We start from the raw sequence: 22,454 nt of genomic DNA, 5'->3' as shown, positions 1-22,454 counted from the left end.
TCGTGTATTTGATTGATGCTGGAGACATTCCTCCTGCTTTGGCGCTCATCAGCACGTGATCAACTCTTGGCCCGGAGGGAGGCACCCAGAGGTCCGTGTTGCAATAGTAATTCTATTTGGCAATGTTCTCTATCTTGCCCTGGAACGCTTGGCATCATGGGGTGAAGTACCTAAGGTAACTTTGGCATCAGCCATGAAGGGAGATACGAGATCTCTATGCCTATTCTTTCCAGGCCGTGGCCTCCTCATACATAACTTACGTCCGGAGTACTTAGGTACGTACCTTCGTAGGGATGGATGATGGCCATGGTATCCCCAAACACGAAGGTCTCCTCGGACAGCCATACTGGGAAAGGTACCTGGGTACCTGTACTCCCAGGGAGAATCAGAGAATCAGCCACGTCTGTCTAGTGCACACGTGCAGACAAAGAAAAGCAGCGATCAAGTAGGAAGGAGCGCGCTTTGAAAGACAGCCTCCCCCCTAGCGAGTCTTGACAACAAATCCAACTGTTGGATGCACCTTCCCCCAAGATGATACGCGCTTTGGTCCAGCTTGGTCGTCCCTTCCCCTGGCAGACCTCAATACCATCACAGAGACAAGATCCTAGAGCAGTCGGGAGTACAGAATGCTGTCGTTGCTTCATTCTTTCTGAGACAGTCAAGTGCTCTCTCTTCTGCTTTCACTGATCTGTTCCCGTTCCTGTACCAGGCAAGGAGTATTATCGCTGGATCCATCTCAAGCACTCTCACAATGGCAGGACACAGACGCAATCAGAGCAGAGGTTCATTCTCCATATTTTCCTTTGATACAATTCGGTCGTTTAGCCGTGCAGGTTCGAGACAAGGTGAGATCCCTCGCCCGTAAAGTCACTGTGACTGACTGTCATGTTGAGCGGCTCGAATTCCCTCCAGGGATGAGCTGCACGAACGCGCCGTGTCCAGCCTTTCCTACAACTGCGATCCTCACAATCAACCTCCTTCTTCTCCAAGTCCACACGCTACCAAGTTTCATTCACATGTCTCCTCGAAACCAGCATGTCCAACACATCAAGAGAATAATGGTCAGATCCCTGGGCGGTTTGCGTCCTCAACGATCACTGCTCGTGCGCTGTCAGCTCGGCAAAAGGTCAGCCAGATACTGCGTCCATTGTCGTGGTCTTCCCTTCAGAAACCATTCTCGCAAGGCCCAAGTTGCCCTCGCAGCGTCTCCACCCAGCTTCCAAAGGCCTCTAGCACCTCCACAGTTGGGAGAAGCGTCATTTCAGCTCCTACACTGACCAGTACCACAAATGTTGAAATTGCTCGAACCGAGTGTGTTCATTGTGGAGAGATATCAGAGGCTGCATTCTCGCAATCCACTTGGGATTCGCAAGTGGATTGGGTCGCTCGGACCTCTGTCGACAAGTCTTCCACTTCTGGACATGACTCTCATTTCGAGAGAGCCCAGCCCGGCAAGGAAGGTGCCTCACCAGCCGGCCGAACATTCAGAGGCGGACGCATGTTCAGTCTGGGCAATGCTCTCAGAGCGAGGATCAAACCTTCCTCATTGAGCAACTGGAAGGAGAATGCTTTGCTGCCACAAAGCTGTCCTCCCGCATCTGGCGACCCAATCGTCCAAAATACGTCAAGTATCCGAGCGGATCCGCGATATAGAGTGGAAACTCTGGGCCACTACAGGGGCAAGATGAAAGGATTTGCATGGGGCAGTCATATTCGACGCAAATCAGTAAATAACGCCCCCAATCTCTTGAGCTCACAGCAAGATCCGCCTCTTCTGGGAAGGCTCAACGACATGGATGCAATGAGAAGCCATACCATACAGGGCGATGGCGACTCGGCTTTCGGTTCGTTGACCAGATCGTTTGCCAGCGCAGTGGATAAACTTGACTTTCACTCTCCTCTTCCACACAATGCATCCTTCTTGAGATCTAAGTCGTCCTTTTTCAATATCAAGAAGGGAATCTCTGACAACAATGGTCATCAAGAGCTCAGTCAAACAGAACATGAAAAAGCAACCTTCGCTAGCACGTCTTCCTTGCATAAGTCAGATACCACTAAAAGGGCCAAGCCGCACGTAGTCATACCCTTACGGGGAGGAAATCCGTCGACAAACGGCATACTCGCCGGGCGCAAGATTGCACCTGAGCCTATTGTTTACTCACCGGAGCACAATGGATACATACCTTCGAAACCAGTGGAGGGTCATCCAAAGGGGGTCCATCCCCTTCGAATGCACCCACCGAGTCCGAAATCCACATTGGCCATGAAGCCCCAGAGAGCAGAAACACCCAGTCAGATGAGCGAAGATGGCAGCGAGTGTATCAGCCTAGAGGATGCTCCGATATACTCGCCTTCGCTGGGGGACCTGAGCCAATATGCACGTGAGACACCACCATCCAGCAAGAACGCCAAGCTACAGCCGCGCAAGGCTGTCGCAATTGATACAACTCCAACACGGGTGTTTGTGAAGGAGAAGAAACATAATTCATCGCTAGGTGTTTCATTGAAGAAGAGCAGCAGCGCTTTGAGCCTCTTCAGCAAAGGCAGGTTAGCCAGAGTGGCTGCAGCAGCAGACAAAGGACATCGACACGGATCACGAGCATCGACGTTGCCTCGAACGGAAGGTGTAGCTCTCCAACCGCGCGATACCAATCAAAAGATGGGCCTTCCAAACGAAAAACAAGTCAAGAAGAGTCGGAGTCTCCATCTTGGCGGTCTTTTCAAACGCGAGAGCAGTTCAACCTTGGGGCCAAGTACGCCACGAGATCGAAGCACAGGCTTCCAACCAGCAACACCTTCACCATTGCGAAACGTGACCCGGGTTCGTCGAAGCCAGTCGACTGCACAGGAAAGCCCTCCGCTGCTCACAAAAGGTGCCGTTCAAGCGAAAGCAGTGGACCATTCGGTGGGAATATTGAAGTCTTCCTGAAGGGCAGATGAAGAGAAACGCGACGGAGAGCGGTCAGAACCAAGATGGAGTCTAGAGTCTGGAGTCTGGAGTCTTCGGCGGTTAGCAGGTTACAGGTCATTATTTGCTTGTATAGGTTAGCGAAGCATGATCGGGGGATTCTCATCCTTAGGATACCACAAAGTCTCGAGGCGATACGGTGTGGGTAAAGTTCGCACTACGGCTTGGCTGCATGGTGCCTGCATTTTGTGTGGCTCAAAAGGGATGATGGATGTTCTTCAAGGGGCTCTGGAGGTGGACTGGGAAGCTGCAACCTCTCAAGCTCTCAAGCTCCCTGTTTCCCGCCCATCATTAATTATATTGCAACGAAACAAAGCGTCGAGATGAAGATTCACGGAGGGCTCACACCGATTAGGAACGACAAGGCCCCGAGGCGCCCCCAAATGGACCAGCTAGATTGTAGCTCGGGGTGGAGCAATTGAAAAGTTTGCCCCGGACGACACTTGCATTGGGTTCTGCGTCCCTGCCCATTCTTTGCGTTAGCAGATTGACGTGTTCCACTGGGGTTTTTTGATGGGAAGATAATTCAAGACGGGCAGCCATTGGAGGAGCTGCTGTGTAACGCTGTCAGTTGTTGACGACCCATTTCGATATCAGGCATTAATTATCCTACCGGGCGGGTCGATCCTACAGCGCCTACAGTACTCGTACGCAAATCGGGTGCCAGAAAGTGCAGCGATGCATGAACAGTATCTGATTTATGGAAGCACTTGATTAGATGTATGCCTCTGCATTGCCGGTTGGCTGACCCAACATGATAGATGACGAACATGACGAACATGACGAATTTGAATTGTTGTGGGCGTCAATGTGGCGCGGTAAGGTGGCAGGTACTCGTAGAGCAGCCCAGGCGGTGTTTGTGGCCCATTGTTGGCCTTTAGAGGTCATTTCTTAGGTGTTTAGGGCCTGGCTCTCCTCCACAGTGGCAGCCTGGACAAGGCGGTGGCAGATTGCTGGGTGGTGGGTCGCGGTGTCTGAGGACAGCTACGAGTAAGCGCGAAGCGGTGCCTGGAGGTGGGACGGGGCTTTCTGGATGGGATCCTAGCACCCAGGCTTGTCCAGAGAGCAATTAGCGTCCCTTCATTAGCTAGCCCGGAAAATCCATGGCCCTTCTCCCCGGTCTGTTTCGCGAGTGGCTTTGCAGGTTGCCTCTCTACCCGGATGCCGCCTCGTGCCAGTGTTCTGTTGTTCTGTTGTTCCGTCGTTGCGTCGTCTCCCAGGCCATTGGACTGCGCCCGCCCTAGAGTCGCAACTGTACGCTGTTGAACCCCGTACGCTCGCCTGTCCATTCTTTTTTTTCCCAGCCGCGTCCTCTCACCGATCTCCCTCACCCCCCCAGGTAAGAACCCAGCCCATCCACAGGGAGGTCACATTTACGAGTACAAACTTCCACTTTGGCTTTATCATTTGGAGCATCTTTCAAGTCTACAGATAGATAGTTATTGGTGCTGTCCTTGCCTGGGCCCACTCGAAGGACACGAGCACGGGTCTCGTTGATACTTTGGTACCTCCAGCACTTCGTACTCCGTACTTGTACAGTACAAGCACCGGAGGCACTCCGGTTGCGCCTGTGCCTTCCTAAGATCCCGTTGTCTCGCCTTGGCAGGAGTTCGCCTCGCTTGCACCTCCCGACACAACAACCACAACCTCGCCGATTTGTCTTTGTCACGACTCACGACTCACCACCTCCCACCTTTTATCCTCGACATTAATTTCCAAGAACCACCGTCTGCGCATGATACTTGTTGTTGCCTGACCTCCTGGTCTGGTATGCACCTCCCACATTCTCCCATCTCTGATTCCATATCCTGCACTTGCTGACAGCAGCTCTTACAGAAGCCCGGAGGCCCGTCCGCCTGACGCCCGAATCTTATTGTCACGCTGCCACCGTCTTGGCCGACGCCCTTACACTGACCCTTGATCTCATCGATTCTTGCTACCAGCTTGCATTGCTTGCTCCCCTCGTCTCGGCATCGCAGTCATGGCGTCGTCCTCCTCGAATGTTGTTGGTGTTCATTACCGCGTCGGAAAGAAGATAGGAGAGGGATCCTTTGGCGTAATCTTCGAGGGCACAAATCTCCTCAATAATCAACAGGTCGCTATCAAATTCGTGAGTCCACCAGTTGCCCATACCACGGGCACCTATTGACACTCCTCCAGGAACCAAGAAAGAGCGATGCTCCACAGCTTCGTGATGAATACAGAACCTACAAGATTTTGGTCGGCTGCCGTGAGTGCCATCTTACGTCTGTTGTCCAGCAACTTGTCCTTCTAACACTGTCACAGCCGGCATCCCGAATGTCTACTACTTTGGCCAGGAAGGATTACACAATATCCTGGTGATTGACTTGCTGGGCCCGAGCCTGGAGGATCTTTTCGATCATTGCAATAGACGATTTTCCATCAAGACAGTGGTGATGGTTGCAAAGCAGATGGTAAGCTGGCAATGCCTTGATCGTGGTAACTCACCCCGCTGATTGGTTTTGCAGTTGTCTAGAGTTCAAACAATCCACGAAAAGAACTTGATCTACCGTGACATCAAGCCCGACAACTTCATCATTGGACGTCCTAATTCGAAGACTGCTAATGTTATTCATGTCATTGACTTCGGCATGGCGAAACAGTACCGCGACCCGAAGACGAAGCAACATATTCCATATCGCGAACGCAAATCACTGTCGGGCACTGCACGATACATGAGTATCAACACGCATCTGGGGCGAGAGCAGTCACGTCGTGATGATCTAGAAGCATTGGGCCACGTCTTCATGTACTTCTTGAGGGGTGGTCTACCATGGCAGGGGCTAAAGGCCGCTACAAACAAGCAGAAATACGAAAAGATTGGAGAAAAGAAACAAACTACCGCCATCAAGGATCTCTGTGAAGGCTTTCCAGGTGGGTTTGCATTTTGCTATTGCAGTTATTGGTTGAGCTTTGGGAGGCTAACTAGCTTTGCAGAGGAGTTCAACAAGTATCTCAGTTACGTGCGGAATTTGGGCTTTGAGGACACGCCTGACTACGATTTTCTGCGAGACCTGTTCACGCAGGCGCTGAAGAACACTGGAGAAGTGGAGGACGGTGAGTACGACTGGATGAAGCTCAACGGTGGACGAGGATGGGAAGCGGTCAAGAATCACCCGTCGAACCTCCACCTGCACAATGTCAATGCTCCAGCCAACGAGTCGGCTCGAGCACTACATGGCAACTCCGCTGTCCGCGGACAAGAAGGTCAACGACCAGCACGAGATCGGGCGGCTATCCCGACCGATCGTTTAAACGCAGCGCAGCCCCCGCCCCCGGGATCACCAGCAAAGCCAGGAGTGGTAGCCCTGGGGAAGAGCGCTCGCGATCGCACAAGCGGCGCCGCCGGGGGCAACATACCGAAGAGAGGCAGCGGTCTCGCAGGACAACTGGACGTGAACACGCCTCCGGCAAGCACACAAGCGCAGTTCCAGAATAGCAATGCCAACCTTGTGGGACAAGGGCCTCGATCGAGTCCGGCCACTGGAGCGTTGCAGAACAGCCAGGGCCGTTCCAACCCCCAGCAAGAGCCACAGCCCGGGTTTTTGCAAAAGCTGATGAAGGTGTTTTGCTGTGGTTGAGTTTTGGTCACTTTTGGTGCATTGTGGCTCGTATTATTGCGGCCGTCAGGAGCACCGATGATAGAATGTTGGCCTTCTCACCCAAGGCAGGGGAGAAACGAACAACCAAGGCTCCTGCTTTACGACTACTATCTAATTTTCACCCCTGTCGATCGCGTTCGTACACGGCCTTGATTGCGTGTCCCGAAAAGCCAAGGGATGGATCATTCATATACAGAAGCTGGCAGTCGAGAAAGGCAGTCACACCCTGATGAATCACGATCACTTGTATGCGGCTACGTGTGTTGGCACCGTGCAATCTATCTCATTTTGTCCCAGAGCAGCGGGTGTTTTCTTTGGGAGCATTTTCAGCTGGCGAGCAAGGCGTTCACTGGCAAGGAATGGAAAGGACAGGCAACGGCACGGGCGAGAGAATTTTTCGTGCTTTACAGTGCAGCAGAAAAACAAGGAGAGATTAGAAAAAGTGCAGGTTCGACTGTAAAAGGGGATAGGAAAGCAAGGGAGGGGAATTGACGATGGACATTACCGAGTCCTGGACCACCATTGTTTTCTGTTTTCTGTAACATAGAAAAACCCCCACAACAACAGAAGGTCGGCAGTAATGAACAAAACGTTAGGAATGTGCCGTGCAGCCTTGATCGGCTAGCTACTGGTGATATCATGACATGGTACGGAGTGTCGACTACTCGTTCTGGTGCCTGGCATGGGATGTGGATTGGACAGCACAGCCACCAAAATGGAGTATACAGTAGTTATCCCGGAACTGAGGCGTTCCTGGTATTGGATTAGACAGGGAAATACGCGAAGGGAAAAGGAGATTGGTGAGAGACCAGGGATGGACACGTCATGATCTCCAGGCACGGTGCAGGACAATGCGAACCTTGAGGAATTAGGCATAAGGCGATGGTGGTGATTGTGGCACATGCGACAGAGGGACACCGCAGACATGTGTCCGCGTATGGAGTACCGGGGACTGCGGTGCATCTAAGACATACTCGTATGGACAGGACAGCGGCGCCGAACTAGCGACTAACTGCACCTACGAGTCCTCGTCCTTGTATGTACATACGAGTCCTCCGTGGGTGACTAATTAGCGAGGGCCTGCAAGGCAACAACACTCAGCAGCGGTGGTGGATTCGGGCATGAGATCTGCGTGAAGAGAGGTGAATTGGTCAGGCAAGCAACTGACTGCTGATTTCATTCTACGGAGTGCCTGATCTGAAAAAGAAATGTAATGTCCATTGAACGGATGCTTAGAGGTTCAAGCAGAGACGTTGGATGATGGTATCATGGAATCCAGAAGTGTCATTGGTCTACAAGGTGAAGACTGAAAGCTGAAGTCGAAGTTGAAGTCGACGCCGGTGGGGTCCAAAAGGCTCCCAGGCATGACTTCTTGAGAACGATTCGTTGGTTCAAGAGATCAGGCCGGGCAATTCGAAAACCCTCAAGTCCAGAAGACAGAACTGGAACATGGTTGGCCATACCGAGTACGGATAGCTGGCAGGAAATCCTGGTGTCTGCTTCTGTGCCGTTCTCGGTGCCCCGACTGTTTACCGGCTTCAAGTTGGGCATCAACTCGAGCGGGTGGAAGGGCAGGAAGAGCCCAGGAACGTGGTAGAGTTGGCATTGCGTAGTGGCAGGTGCAAAGGCTGTATTCCGTACTCTGTACTCGTACGGCGCGTGGGTAATTATGGCGTACGGTGGGCACTGGGACAATACAGCGCGTCATTCACAATGCTTGAAATACCGAATCTTCCCACCACTTGGATTTAACTAACAACCACAGGGGACTCGGGACATTAGCAGGCTAACCAGATGCCCAATACTGGCGCACAGTACGGAGTAGGTGGCTGCTAGATTCGCTACTTAGAAGCACCCCTCGGGCTCAAACTGACGTTTCGAGTTCTTCCAGGTTCAAGTTATCCGGAGCCCAACTTACGAGTACGAGTACAGTAACGTCCACTTTCCTCCTCGCCTGACGTTTACACTGGCACTTGCCTCGCAGCTGCACTTGCGCTTGCACTTTTGACGTCTTGACCCGCCTCGCACCTACCTAACTTGCATCCTCGTACTTACACATACCGCAGTCACGACCTGCGACCTGCAACCTGCAACCTGCGATCGTCGCTCCTGCCGCCCTACGGAGCACCAGTTCAGCCCTCCTTTCCTCTGACGCTCACGCTCGCCCGCACCCGCACCTGCGCCCGCAAGAAATCGCGCCTTTCAATTCACCTTTTTGTCGCATGCGATCGATATCTCACTACCCAACCCAACCGACTGACTTACCCTCAACTCATTATATCGCCGCCGCCACTGACCTGCTTTCCCTCCATCAGATTCATCTCCAGGACGCAACTCCGCATCTTATACCTTCCAATTCATCACGCTGCGTTGCCTCTGGTCTTCGCCTTCCACAGATTGCTGCACCCGTCACCACACCCACTGCCTCATCCCACACCACAACCACCTCACCACCTCACCACCTCACCATCTCTCCCTGCTCAGCTTTTGCACCCTTGCGCAATCGTATCCGGCATCTGCCATCGATATTGGACGGTGCTTGGACGTCATCGTGCTCTCGAAATTCGTCAATTGATTCGACTGCACCCTCTGCGCGTCAAGCGACTTTTATAAGCCCACGTCTCAGAGCATAGCCTCACTCCGCGGCTGAGTATGACCAATCCAACCTGATGCACGCAACCACATGGCTAACCCGCTGTGCCATAGGCTAAATACAGACCTACACTCTTCACGAATCCTCTTTCCGCCAATTGAGCCACAATCGCTCCCTATCTTGCTGGTCCGACTCCCGATTCGACCTGTGGGACCCATCTCTTCCCACCTCGTCATATCTTCTTTGGGCCGTACGCCTGTCTGAGGCGCTTCCCAGAAACATTGTGTCAAAACGATGGATAACAATCGAGGCAGATCCCCTTCGAGGGGTAATGCTCAACACATCAGTCCTCAACCTTCTCCTAACCACTATTCCGCTTCCCTCGTCCAAGGCATTGATCCTTCCGTCCAGCAAGCCTTGACCACCGGGAAATTCAACACCGCTCCCCAGCTGTTCAGCAACCCCTTCGTCCACCAGCAACAACAACAACAACAACAACAACAGCAGCAGCAGCAGCAGCAGCATCAACAAGGAGGCCTACAACAAAACTCTGCTGACCCCAACTTCTATAATAATACCAATTACCAGCAGAACCTCTACTCTGATAACCAGTTCGGGGGACACGCTCTGGATCCGAACTACACAAACAACTACATGTATCAGAGCGAGGACATGAACAACAGTTTCCAGCAGGGCTACTCCCTGAACAACGCCTACGATGTCAGCCCTCAGCCCAACATCAATCCCGCTGAGCTGAGCAAAGTCTCTTCTCCACAAGATCATCAATCACCAAATCTTTTCCCTCCCGAAAACCATAGCTCACGGCCTGATTCTCCTGCTTCAACCAACGGCCAACAGTTTTACACTCCTCAGCATTCTAGACATGTGTCTTTGGATCCTTCCAGCGCCTATGGAGATGCCTACAGTGGTGCAAACTTCCAACAACATCGCAGAGCAACTTCTGACCATTCCGATATCCCATCCGCTCAACATTCTCCTTATCTCGCTCACTCGGAATTACAAGACGTCAGCCACTCGCCCTACCTCCCTGCTCAACCGGACACTAGTAATGCCTTTGGCCTGGAGAGCTTCACCCTGACAGAGCAGACTTCCTATCGATCTCCTAGACTGATGCCTCATATGACCGACAATCAACAGACCGGAATCGGCATGAACCCTGACCTGACTTTGAGCCAACCACTAGGCGTTCCTGTTTCAGAAGTCTACTCGAATCAATCGAGCTTCGTGCAACCCCCCATTCTTCCAAGCAACCATATGCGCAATACTTCGGTTGCTTCCGATATTGGACAGGCCGATTTGTTTGAACCACCTACCATAAACATTGAACCCGCACCGGTCTCAAGACAGCAAAGCTTCGGACCACAAGTTGAAGGTACCGAAGGTGCCTTGAGCCCTCCTAATAACCTCGGTAGTAAGTCTATATGTGACAACTTGTGATAGCATCAATATCTGACTGATGCCTTTCAGGAGGCCGTAATCGTAGTAAATCCGACTCCACCTTTACCCGACCCTTTTCCAGGTCTGCGTCTCCAGGTCTACAATCAACCAGTGCTTCTTCGACTCTCGCAGTGCAATCACGATCGCCGGACAGGGAGAGGGGCTCCGTATCTCGTGAATCATCCCCAGGACCCGGCGTGGCTTCTGGTCGGGTCGAGAAAAATCGACGCGCGTCCACCTCTGCCGTCAGTCAAAGCAGAGATTATATTCTTGACCTTGCAGATCCCAATAGGCCGAATGCACCGCCTGGCACGAGCACAAGGGTACAGAAACACCCGGCAACGTTTCAATGCACACTTTGCCCGAAACGCTTCACTCGGGCATACAATTTACGCTCCCATTTACGTACACACACCGATGAACGACCATTCGTGTGCACCGTTTGTGGCAAGGCGTTTGCAAGACAACACGATCGCAAGCGCCACGAGGGACTCCACAGTGGTGAGAAAAAGTTTGTCTGCAAGGGCGAACTTCGCTCATCACCTGGGTCACATTGGGGCTGCGGTCGTAGATTTGCGAGAGCCGACGCGCTCGGCCGGCATTTCCGTTCTGAAGCAGGCAGGGTGTGCATCAAGCCGCTTCTGGAAGAGGAGAGGCAGGAGCGGCAGAACAGGGCAATGATGGAACAACAGCAACATCAGCAACAGGCCGCTCATTTCATGCAAGGTGGACTCCAACCGGTTCCGCAGCCACTTATGGTTGGAATGGATCCTACTACTGGTACGGGAGGGTTTTCCCTCCCTGCAGCCCTCTTGGCCCAATACCCGGCCCTTCAAAATATTGACTGGTCCCAAGTTCCCACCAGTGACGACCCTGGAGATCTCAGTGATGTCGGTGGAATGGGCAGAGCCAGTTTCGATGGCTCTAGTGGGGGAGAATATTATGAAGACGATCTCAACGATGGCTATGCCAGTGGCTCCGGTATTGACTTTTCGAATCCGGGGCAAAACTCCATGTTTTTGGGTGGGAATTAACCCTTCGACTTTGGTCCACATCGGAACCACTGGGCCGAACCCATTACGACATGTCTTGTTTGCAGCCTTTTGTCTTGTTTGTTGGACATCAAATCCCACAGCGATTATGATGGAGGTTTTAGATTTGAACTTTGGTCACGAACGATATCCCATATGTTTGTGTTTGGTTGGGATGGAGTGTTTTTGAGGTTTACGTCATGAATTTCCTTGCCCTTTTCCATCTGCACAATCAGTGGATAGATTATGTGATGATGGCGAAATTGGAATTCTTTGAATCTTTCAGTTTTTGATGATGACCGTTTTGCCATATATAGATAACCGCACCAGGAACTTTCTACTGCGATTTTGGCTTATTGGAGTATGAGGTGGATGATTTTGGTTGTGATCAGGCTGTGGATTGGATATTCGGCAGGTATTTAATGCCCGTGCTTCAGTGGCTACGAGTACAGCGATCTCAGAATAGGTGTGCTGATGACTTGAGCGTCAGAGAATAAAATGCGCCAAATACTACTTACTCCACGGCCAGACTCGAGCGCTGCATTCCGGTCCGGTGGCTTGGTCAATGAATTTGCATTCGCAGAGTGACAAGCTTTACTTACGCCCATACGTTAGTGAATCTGGCACCATGTTTATGTGTTTTCTGAGACGTGCATGGCCTGGGGCTGATCCTTGTGGTGATCTGCTAGCAGACAGGGATTGCAAGGCTGAAGTGATGTGTACAAGGCTGCACCACATGTGGGTGTCGCGCTAAGCCAGCTTTACTTCGACCACTTCGGTCTATTGCCTTAGGCGTCTTGATCTTGGCGATATCTTATACAACAGCGATGCGGTGTACTCACTTTTGTTCGGCAGAAAGTGAAGTGAAGTTCAGCAGGCAGTGAATGACTTGTACTTGGCATTCACAATGAATCAGGACAATATCGCGCGATCTGCGGTTGGCAGAGTTCGATCTCATCAACGTACCACCCAGATCGACGACGCTCTCACGCCACAGCAATGGCAGAACCCGTCGCAAATGAAGGCGAGCCGTCGAGCCGGCCTCCAGACAGTGCGTATGAGGACTACCTTCTCGCGCGAGGCCTTCGCTACCTCACACCATGCAAGCACCAACGCAAGCAGCTCTTCAACCAGTTTCTTCAGCTGTTCACCTCTGCCTTCAAGATCCCCGACGACCGCGCGCCACACGGGCATCTCTGGGGCATCGACATCCGAGTCATTGACTACTTGATCGACCCGATCTGCCTAGGTCATCTCCCGGGCATAGAAGTCAGAATCAACGCCGGCCAAGGCACCATCCCCAGGATCAGCCCGGAGGAACTCGCCCAGCGACCTGATCCAGCCTTCGTCGTCTTGTTCTCTTCCTTGGAAGACGAAAACACCACGGTCCGCCTCCTCTGCAAGCATATTCTCAACCAAGCCACCAAAGCGTATGACCGCAAGTTGGGCACCTACAAAGGTTTCTGGCCGGGCAAAAAGGCTCCCTGGGTCATTGGCTTCATTGAGGTCTGCGGCTTGTACATCAACGGCGCCTACGATCTTCCAAAACACGTGAAGCGCACACTCAAGAAAGTAGCCAAGCTCCCTGCCGTGGCTAATCTGATCATTGACAACTTGTGTGATTGTCATCCCCCGGCCAGAGTTGGTAAGTTTTCCTTTATGGCTTGTCGTTCAGCTTATTCCTTTCACTTTCATTGATGCGTACCGCTTCTGATCTCCTTCCACCCCACAAAAAACCGCTGATCTGACGCACTGGTGTAAATTCCAGCTCCAGCTCCAGCTCCAAAGACAACAAGCAAGCCGTTGGTACGAGTGGAAGTCCACAATCCTCAAAGCCACCAGAAGGCAATCGGTAAGCAAACATCCTCTTTTCATTGTACCCCCCCCCTCCGCATGAAACCAAAACGCTAAACCACCATCCTTTTGGTCGGAACAGATCGAGACAAGTGCTACCTCTGCTCCCCCTTCTCCGCATTCAACCGCGAGCGCAACCCGATCACCATGAAGAGCCGCCTTGAAATGGCCAAGAAAGCGAATGAGGTCAACGATGTACCTGAATACGACGCCGAAAACTCTGTGAGCAACGCACGTCAGACCCACATGGCCGACGACGCCGAACAGGCCCGTCACGGAACACAAGCACCTCGCCCGGCCGCCACTGCAGTCACCGAAGCCGCCAAGAAAGATGCTATCAAATTCACCATCAATGCACTTGTAGATGCGGGCTACCCCATCGATGGTTTGGACGAGCTCTTTGGCGAGAATGGTCCCCTGGACGTCGCGGACATTCTTCGTGAGATGAATCTTGGTGGTGCTGGTGTTGGTGCTGGTATTGACCATGGCGATGGGGATACAAAGGCCGGCAAAGGCAAGGGAAAGGCGAAAGAATATGGCAATGGTGACAACGAGCGGGCAGAGGACAGGGGCAAAGGCAAGGAAGAGGGGAACGCCAAAGATATCCACAACGTTGCTCACAAAGGCGGACCAACTCCTGCTCGTCCAGTTGGTTCTGCTTCTGGTCACGCTACAGCGCTGCCTACCATCACCATCACGCGCGACTCCGAGGCTGAAGCCGGGGGAGCCACGGCCGCCTCGACGGTCATCCAGACGGGGCTCACGAAGACTCAAAAGCGCGCTGCTCTGCGTAGAGCCAAGAAGCAGCTTGCTCGCGAGGCCAAGGAGCAAGAGTAGCCAAGGGACTTACTTGAAGCTCCTTGGATAAGAGCAACCGCCCGCAATTTGCGTGAATTACGACTCAGATGATAAACCCCCCCCCCCATTGGCGTGCCCCTGGGCCATATCCAGGCCATGCATAGCTGAACAGCGGAGCATGATCATTGGAGCATGAGCATTGATCTTTGAGCTGAGCCTTTATGTACTCAATCCAAAAATTCCCCCTAATTTCCGATCTCAGTTTTCCTGCTGTGAGATGTGATGCGATGTGATATACATAATCCGATCCGATCTGACGATGGAGTGAGATCAAAGTGAAATCTCAATGAGCCAATAAGCTGAGGGCAAGTTGGTAGTAGCAGGGTGGGTGTCCCCATGAGCAGCGACATATATTCCGTTGCCCTTTAGAGAGCTGCTTGTGTAGTCATTATATGGCGTGTGCTTGAATAGAAAGAGCAGGAAAAGGGCAATCTATAATGCAGTGTGACGCCTTCCCAGTTCAGGATTCTATTTGGTCTTTTCGTTGGGAAACTGAAGCCTACTAATTGTATATATGTATTCATTATATGTACACATGGTGTACGCCCTGGGGTACGTACGCATGTATGCAAGCACAGTTTCCGCCGGGTATATCTCATCTCCCAAAGACCCTCAACTCTACGTACCTGGCAGGCAGATAGACTAGGGCAGTCACGACAAAGGCAAACTCGTTGGCCACGTCGCCACCATAATCACCGATCAACTTCCCCAGTGGGCCGACATACCAGGTCTCCACCATACCCATGACCCAGGCAATTATGGCGAGACCAAACGCTGTGGCCGCGGCAATCCCCAAGGGCAGCCGGGCGGGATCATTCCAGCCCTCGAGATCGTAGTTCTCGAAGCTGCCCTTGCGGAACACGACGTGCTCGCTGAACAGGATCACGAAGTAGCTGGTGCACCAGTATCCGAGCAGGGACAGGAAGTTCTGCAAGTAGGTGTTCAGCTTCTGGCGGCCGCCGAGGGCGAGCCCCAGGATGGCGGCGAAGCAAAGAAACGTCCAGATGAAGCGCGGGACCCGTGCGAACGGGCGGCAAAACTGCTGGCACGAGATGGCGCTGGAGTAGATGCTGATGATGTTCGTGTTGATGCCCGAGAGGACGAGCAGGGTCAGCAGCAGCTTCGCGAAGCCGCGCGGATGCAGCATGTCCTGGATGAGGAAGCCGAGCCCCTCGTTCTCGTACGCGTCTTTCCAGTCGGCCCGGTTGTTCAGCGAGCTGGCGACGACGCAGCCCGCGAGCATGCCGATCGAGGTCGGGATCGCGATGCCGAACGTTGTCATCAGGAAGACCTTGACGCGCGACACGTTGGTCGGGTAGTGCACGTAGTAGTCGCTGGCCATGGTGCACCAGCTCGCGGAGCTGCCGTAGGTGATGGCCAGGAGCGAGAGCACGGTGCCTGAGAGCGTGGCGCCGGTGACCGACGCCGGCGTGGTGTTGTCCGCGTACTTTCCCGTCTCGCCGAAGATGATCATGAAGATGACGAAGTAGATCAGCCAGGCGTAGCGCTCGTACACCAAGATGGCGTTCAGGCCGACGAAGCTGATCGCCAGCGCGACCACGGCGATCACGACAATGCCGACCACCAGCGAGACGTGCCCGTCCGCCACGGCGGTCAGGGCCAGCCCGCCCGTGATGCAGCTCACGGCGGCCCAGCCGACCTGCTGCACGGCGTTCAGCGCGGCGATCAGCTTGTTCGGCCACCAGCCGAAGCTGTAGCGCGTGACACTGATCTGGCGCAGGCCCGTCGCCGCCCCGAACGTCGCCGCGTACCCGGTCACGCAGCCGCCCAGCAGCGAGCCGAAGATGGTGATCAGGATCGCCTGCTTGAGCGAGAGCCCGAACTCCCACCCGAGGAAGCCGGTCGCGAAGCACGACGTGTTCATCGTCCCGGACGCCCAGAGCAACGCCATCGTCAGCTCCTCGTGCCACTTCACCGCGCGTTTGTCCTGTGGCCGTTTGCGCTCGATCGCCTCGCTTTCGATCCCGAGTCTGGCGTCCATGCGCGCCTCGAACCGCCGGAGCCGCGAGATGACCCCGTCGTTGTGCTGCATCGGCCTCGCGTTGTACAGCATTCTTGGTGACGCTTTGCCGCTTGATGAGGCCTCGTTGCTGTCGTCGTTGATGGGGATGCTGTGTAAGTCTTTCTCATTGTGGACGGGTGTTGGTGGCTGGTGGTGGTTGGCGCCATGGCCATCAGCTGCCTTCTCTTCGTCATATGTCGTCGCCATGGTTGGAATGTCGTCGTCTCGTCAAAGCGAGAAGAGAAACTCAAGCCCGCCCTCAAGATGGTATGTACCGTATCGAAACGATTGATAGGAGAGCACCAGGACTAGAGTTTGGTGATGAAAAAAAGAGAACGAGAGAACGAGAAAGATAGAGAGGCCAAAAAAGCTGGCTCTACTTTCTCCCCCGACCCAGACCCAGACCCAGATCCTTGTGGACGAGGGGGGGGTGCGAGGCGAGGTAGTATCCAAACCTTGAACGTTGGTGGGGTGGATACCGCTACATTATCTGTGTACCACTTTCCAACTTACCAGTACTCTGTACATCCTCCGTATTGATACGCCCCGACCCACTTTTCCTCGCCGTCAAGTGTGCTTACTCGGCTTAAGCCTCGTTAAAGGCAACGTGCCCGCATGTGGCTTCAATGCTTAGTGATTGAGCTTATCGACGGTCGCCCAATAGCGTCTAGATGCCCTCATTCGAACTCTCGCTATCTCTATCTCTGTGTGCGGGTGTATGTGGTACGGGGGAACGTCCTTCCTATTTCAGCCTGGGCTCTTCGGTCGCCGTTCTTTCTACTCCATACCATATGTGAGTGAGTTAATCTACCTCCTGTACCCTGGATCCAGGTGATCGATGATCAGGAACGGCTGCAGTGGGTTGTGGAATGGGGAGAGGCAGACGTAAAGCGGCGTTGGAATCGAGCATTCGGTACATATGTAACACTAAAGCAGCAAGCAGCCAGCCAGCCCATTTCCGCCCATTAGGACATATCATGCAGCAGGCTATCCCAAAGTCATGCCTGTCCTTTGAATCAATCGATCGACCAACAGTTACGCGCTCAATCAGTAGCACTCGAAACAGTCTTTCATTCAGTCTCAACAGCTAACGGTTCGTGCAAGATGAGAGCGACTCTCGTCCGACTCCGCGCCGGCACTCGCCTGACATTATTCACGCGTGCAAACTGTGGGCTCTGCGACACGGCGAAAACACGCATTCAGGAGTTTCAGAACCGGAGAGCGGGCATTGACTACTCCGAGATCGATATCTCTGGCCCCGGACAGCAGAATTGGCGCGATGTTTACGACTTCGATGTCCCCGTTCTACACATCGACGGGGCGCTGGAACAGGGGCAGACTACAGGCTTGGATGCGGCCAAGAAACTAATGCATCGCTTCACGGTGGATGAAATCGAGGCTGCGGTGGCTCAAGTCGAGAAGAACGGGTCTTGACACTGTTTATTCCTTTGAAGCGGTGGTGAATCGGGGGTTTGGTTTTGGGGTTTATTACATCTATTCCTTTTGTTGCCCTGTCACAAGATTTGCAGCTCCGTATGCCGCTCCTTTCACCGCTTGTGCGGCAGCATGGCCATACGAGCCCTTGGCCTTGGATAACGACTCGGCGAAATACACGGGAATGGCGGTCATGTCGTTCACCACGGAAATCTGTGCCAGATGGTTAGCGAATACCGTATCATGTCAGCCGCCACCCACCATTTGGAAGCCTTGATCGGCATATCTTCTGGCAAAGTCGCCGTTGGGGCAGTATATCCCCGACTTCTTGCCTGCATCTTGTGCCGCTTTCAAGATTCTGGCGATTGCGCTCTGCAGTTCGGGCGAGAACTCGCCTGTCACTGGATGTCCGATGTTATTGCCGAGATCCCAGGGCCCAATGAAGAGGACGTCGATGCCAGGCACCTGTGCAATTTTCTCAACCTGTTGTGCACAAGAAAATGAGAGAGTCAGCATTTCTCATTCCTCGTTCCTGTCCTCCCCCAGCCAAGACATTCCACAGCCGCTCATCTACTCACCACATCCAGTGCCTCCTTCGTCTCAATTTGCACAATCGTTAGAAGGTGATCGTTGGCATTCTTCATATAATCGAACCCCGAGAGATCACCCTTGATGTCGAAGGCGCCCATGGAGAACGGACTGCCAAACCCTCTCTTTCCAGTCGGCGGGAATTTGGCGCTCTGGACTAGTCTCTGCGCATCCTCAACGCTGTACAACAGTGGAACAATAATCCCATGTGCACCGGCGTCAAGTGCACGCTTGACCATCCAACCTTCATTTGCGGGGATTCGCACGATCGGTGACACCCCGACGGACGCGATGGCATGCACCGACTCGTGCATCTCGTTGTCTGTCAAACAAGTCTTCTCATCAGCTCGCGTTGCTCTCTCCCGAGACAGAGACGGGAGGTCCCCTCCCAGAATCGACTGACCTGCAATGTTTCCGTGTTCTGTGTCTATACATATCCAATCATAGCCGGATCTGGCAATTGCTCGAGAAAGATGTGTTCCCGGGAGCATCTGCCACGCGCCGAAGGAGGTGCCTGACCCGGTGTTTAGGGCTTTGAGGAGGGTGTTGGAGTTCTTTAGGACGGCCGCCATTGTTCCGCTAATTGAATTGGCTCTTCGTGGATCGAGGGAGGGAGGTGGTGGAGTGTGTGGTGAGGTCTAATTGTCCTGCGACAAACTGTGCTTTCTTAGAAAGGAAAGGAAATGGAAAACAAAGCAACAGAGGGACAAAGAAGTCGATTGAGCAAAAGTTGGAGTACATAGAGGAGCAACTATTCACAAGGCGTGTGGTAATTACGGAGACGTTGGGAGAACAACGGCAACCATCGGTCACTCTGTTCGTGCTGCTACCACCGAAACCACAACGAGTACGAGTTCCACCGGACCCGTTCCCGTGCGTTGCGTCCATGCCCTCCCTAACAGCAAATTCCTCGCAATTGCCCATAGCTGTTGGTCGTTTGTCAGTAGGAGGTGGGTAATCTAATCGCTGTTTTATTGCGAACCAACCCGACCACCCCCCCAACGCGCGCGGGGTAATGATGGGCGAAATCGAACCAAACGCCCCTCGTCTAGCTTCATCCCATCCCAAGACCGAGGTGGAGATGAGCATGGAGAGAGTGCCGCAGATGCAGGATTGCACTGTAGGCATCCCCTCTCGCTGGCGATTGTTCCGACGGCCGAGACATTGGGTGGGCGTCCTGTGCCGCCGGCTGGGGAAGGTCGGTTCCCCTCCGGGTAGAGAGAGTACTGTAGAGTTCTTGGGGCATTGGAGCTTTCCCTTTCGTATGGCATGCGCGCCGAGTCCTGTCGGTGTTTGTATGAGAGACAGACTCTTCATCCGAGTAATAGAGTTGCCTGATGGGATGGCATGGGGTGGATGGTGACGGTTGTTGACCAGGTACATAAGCCGTCCTTTCTATACAGTACTACTAGGCTAGTACTCGCAGGTTAAATCATGCGTCTTTTGAGCCATCGTCGTTGACGAGCCCCAGGCAGAAGAATAACGTTGCGTTCTAGGGATATCTCGACCTCCAATCTCGACCAGGGAGCGGGGCCTGCATAGCGGAAACGAGAGCGATGAGGTACGTTCACTAGACAAAAACTACTCAGCTTGCAAGGTGGACCCGACCAGAAATTCTGCCCGCTGTTCGGATCCAGGACGCCTTGACTCTCTCCATGTATACAGATGCTTTCCCGTCTTCATTCATTGATATCACCACCAGTCGAGTAACAAGGAACAGAAAAGAAGAGAAGCCGACCGATCAAATAGCCCATCGATTTCCAAACGCCATGAGAATGCTTGGGGATATCTTGAGATCCATGCTGAACTCTCCTCTTGCTCGGTCTAATGCTCCATTCCGCAGTTGCAATCCATCTCCTCCTCCCGTTTCCTGTGCTTGAAATCACCGTGATAGTCATCCAGGTGCACGAGCTGTCCGTTCTCGTTGTTTGCCAACCCGACCGGACCCATCCATTCACCCCATTCCTCGATCTTGCCGTCGACGGAGCTGGTCTTGACTTTCTTTTCTCGGAGTTCTTTGGTGATCGGCTCGAGATCCAGGTCGAGGTAGTTCGCAATGAATTGTCCGACTTCGATGTTTTCGTGATTCCCTACCAATCCAGGTGCATGGTCGCGGTTCGATGCATAGATGTTGACATCCACCGCACTGTGTCCATGTGTAGACCAGCCGATTTGGGCCCGACGTGAGATCATATCTGCGAATAGGTAGCTTGGTGGCCAGATCGGTTTGGCGTCGATAACTGCGTCGAGCTCTTCTCGCGTGTAATCTTGAATGCCCAGCCCAGCGCTGATGAGCTCGGAAACCTTGGCTATCTTGTCTTCCCGGGATACTGTCTCTGATGAGTCCCCGAGGTATTCATGCCACTCTCGCGCCAAATGCTCCCCAGAATGCGAAGCATTGGCTAGAACTCCTGGAAACCATCGGTAGATAGGGTATGTCTCGTGCAGCTGTCGAGCTGTCGCGAGGCCGCCCGTCTCATGGTCTGAAGTCGAGACAAGCACCCCTGGAGTGTCGTCATCTTCGAGGAAGTCCAGTACAGACGCGAAGGCTTCGTCGTGGGCGAGCACCTCATGAACTTGAGCTGCGGGGTCATTGCCGTGGCCAGCGTGATCAATACGAGAACCTTCAATCATGATGAAAAAACCCTTGTCGGAGTCTTTGGTAGCAGCCTTCAAAGCATTCAAGGCTAGACGGGCCATTTCAGCCTCGCTGGGGTAAACTTCAGAAACATGGACTCGGTCAATCTCGTACGGGATGTCTGTTGACGCCAGAAGAGCCAGTAAAGGTAGCTTGACATCACCTTCAGACGTCAACTTGTCAAAGTCTTTTCTGTTGTCGATGTAGTTGAAGCCATATTTGTCTTTGGCCAGAGCAACAACATCTGTTGAGTCAGCTCGACAAGACCCCTCGGTTGTGTTGGGGAGGAAGTGACATCGCCCTCCACCAATGAGCAGATCGACAACGCGCCCCAAAGGATAATGTCCGACCATTTGTTCCGCAATGAGATCCTCATATTCTCTGCGATTGGCATGAGCTGCGAAGCATGCTGGTGTCGCATCCGTGATTCTTGTTGTTACCACTAGCCCTGTCATGTAACCTGCTCTTTTTGCAGCTTCCAGAACCGTACCACATGGAGTGTGATCAGGTAGCACTGAGATAGCACCGTTATAACTCTTGAAGGCACAGGAGAAGGCGGTTGCGCCAGCGGCTGAATCCGTGATTAGACTGCTGGAACTGCGAGTCCTTGAAGTGCCGATATGATGCTTGTCCAGCACCAAGACATCATCCATAGGAAGCCCACTGGTGTATTGTCTCCAACTTCTCGTCAGCGATAGAGATGTCGGTCCCATACCATCGGATACCATGAAGATCATGTTCCGCTTCCCTGTTGGCTTCCCATCTGGACCCCAACCGCCGCCTTGCTTCGGGTCAGAGCGAGGTATTGACGTCTCGTGTTGGTATATGACAGCCAGGATGACAACAGCAATAGTTGCCAGAAGAGCCCACAGAAAGAGACCGATTTCCTTCCATTTCTGGGCTTTGTTGGGCGTTCGATTCGTAGGTTGGCCGGTTAAGAGAGCATCTTCTTCTTCGATGTCTCGAGCGGAGGAGCCAGGGGAGTCTGGGCGTGCGAGAAGGGGTTCTTGTCCACGAGACATGTTGGGCGACAGCCTGGTAGGCCGCTTTTATTTAGTGGACGAAGAAGGCAGTAATTCCATCGACGTTGCGAGTATCTTTGAGAAAGGGTCATCACATGCCAGGGAGGCGCTCTTCCAACGGCAACGTACTACGGATTAATATCTATCCGGAGCCATGATATAGGCACGTGACATCCCGCTCTGAATCACGTAGAAACCTTTCCCACTCGGTAAATCTCGACTCGTTCTTCGCAGGCAAAGGTGCGACACAAACCATCACACTCTCGATTTGCTTTTCAAGAGATTTGGTTCTGCTGGGTGGTATACTGAATTCCAGGTGCATCGAGGATCAATTTTCTTCAGTCTTATGCTGAAGACAAGTGAT

The 22,454-nt window shown here is 53.1% G+C and overlaps 7 protein-coding genes across 7 annotated transcripts; 4 read left to right on the top strand and 3 right to left on the bottom strand.

Annotated features, from left to right (window-relative positions):
• Positions 1 to 751: 751 nt before the first annotated feature.
• A1O9_10761 (uncharacterized protein) lies at positions 752 to 2,884 on the top strand (the record flags this gene model as incomplete). The annotated part of the gene is made up of 2 exons (XM_013400449.1): positions 752 to 845; positions 894 to 2,884. Coding segments are annotated over 2 exons (2,085 nt in total), but the record flags the coding sequence as incomplete, so codon positions are not given.
• Positions 2,885 to 4,949: 2,065 nt separating this feature from the next.
• A1O9_10760 (CK1/CK1/CK1-G protein kinase) lies at positions 4,950 to 6,570 on the top strand (the record flags this gene model as incomplete). The annotated part of the gene is made up of 5 exons (XM_013400448.1): positions 4,950 to 5,078; positions 5,129 to 5,198; positions 5,255 to 5,403; positions 5,458 to 5,863; positions 5,927 to 6,570. 5 exons carry the CDS (start codon positions 4,950 to 4,952, stop codon positions 6,568 to 6,570), a joined length of 1,398 nt encoding a protein of 465 aa, XP_013255902.1.
• A 2,908-nt stretch (positions 6,571 to 9,478) lies between these two features.
• Positions 9,479 to 11,676, top strand: A1O9_10759 (uncharacterized protein; the record flags this gene model as incomplete). The annotated part of the gene is made up of 3 exons (XM_013400447.1): positions 9,479 to 9,652; positions 9,698 to 10,616; positions 10,673 to 11,676. 3 exons carry the CDS (start codon positions 9,479 to 9,481, stop codon positions 11,674 to 11,676), a joined length of 2,097 nt encoding a protein of 698 aa, XP_013255901.1.
• A 3,304-nt stretch (positions 11,677 to 14,980) lies between these two features.
• Positions 14,981 to 16,615, bottom strand: A1O9_10758 (uncharacterized protein; the record flags this gene model as incomplete). Its single annotated transcript, XM_013400446.1, has 1 exon — positions 14,981 to 16,615. One exon carries the CDS (start codon positions 16,613 to 16,615, stop codon positions 14,981 to 14,983), a length of 1,635 nt encoding a protein of 544 aa, XP_013255900.1.
• An 897-nt stretch (positions 16,616 to 17,512) lies between these two features.
• On the top strand, positions 17,513 to 17,842 carry A1O9_10757 (uncharacterized protein; the record flags this gene model as incomplete). The annotated part of the gene is made up of 1 exon (XM_013400445.1): positions 17,513 to 17,842. The coding sequence occupies one exon, from the start codon at positions 17,513 to 17,515 to the stop codon at positions 17,840 to 17,842; it is 330 nt and encodes a 109-aa protein (XP_013255899.1).
• A 60-nt stretch (positions 17,843 to 17,902) lies between these two features.
• A1O9_10756 (2,4-dihydroxyhept-2-ene-1,7-dioic acid aldolase) lies at positions 17,903 to 19,002 on the bottom strand (the record flags this gene model as incomplete). The annotated part of the gene is made up of 4 exons (XM_013400444.1): positions 17,903 to 18,055; positions 18,104 to 18,325; positions 18,421 to 18,752; positions 18,834 to 19,002. The coding sequence occupies 4 exons, from the start codon at positions 19,000 to 19,002 to the stop codon at positions 17,903 to 17,905; spliced, it is 876 nt and encodes a 291-aa protein (XP_013255898.1).
• Positions 19,003 to 20,254: 1,252 nt separating this feature from the next.
• A1O9_10755 (alkaline phosphatase) lies at positions 20,255 to 22,090 on the bottom strand (the record flags this gene model as incomplete). The annotated part of the gene is made up of 1 exon (XM_013400443.1): positions 20,255 to 22,090. The coding sequence occupies one exon, from the start codon at positions 22,088 to 22,090 to the stop codon at positions 20,255 to 20,257; it is 1,836 nt and encodes a 611-aa protein (XP_013255897.1).
• Positions 22,091 to 22,454: the final 364 nt, after the last annotated feature.

The sequence above is a fragment of the Exophiala aquamarina genome, assembly GCF_000709125.1.
Source record: "Exophiala aquamarina CBS 119918 chromosome Unknown aczIA-supercont1.14, whole genome shotgun sequence".
Taxonomy (NCBI): domain Eukaryota; kingdom Fungi; phylum Ascomycota; class Eurotiomycetes; order Chaetothyriales; family Herpotrichiellaceae; genus Exophiala; species Exophiala aquamarina.
Note: the sequence above shows the minus strand (reverse complement) of the source record. Positions and strands in the feature narration are given on the sequence as shown.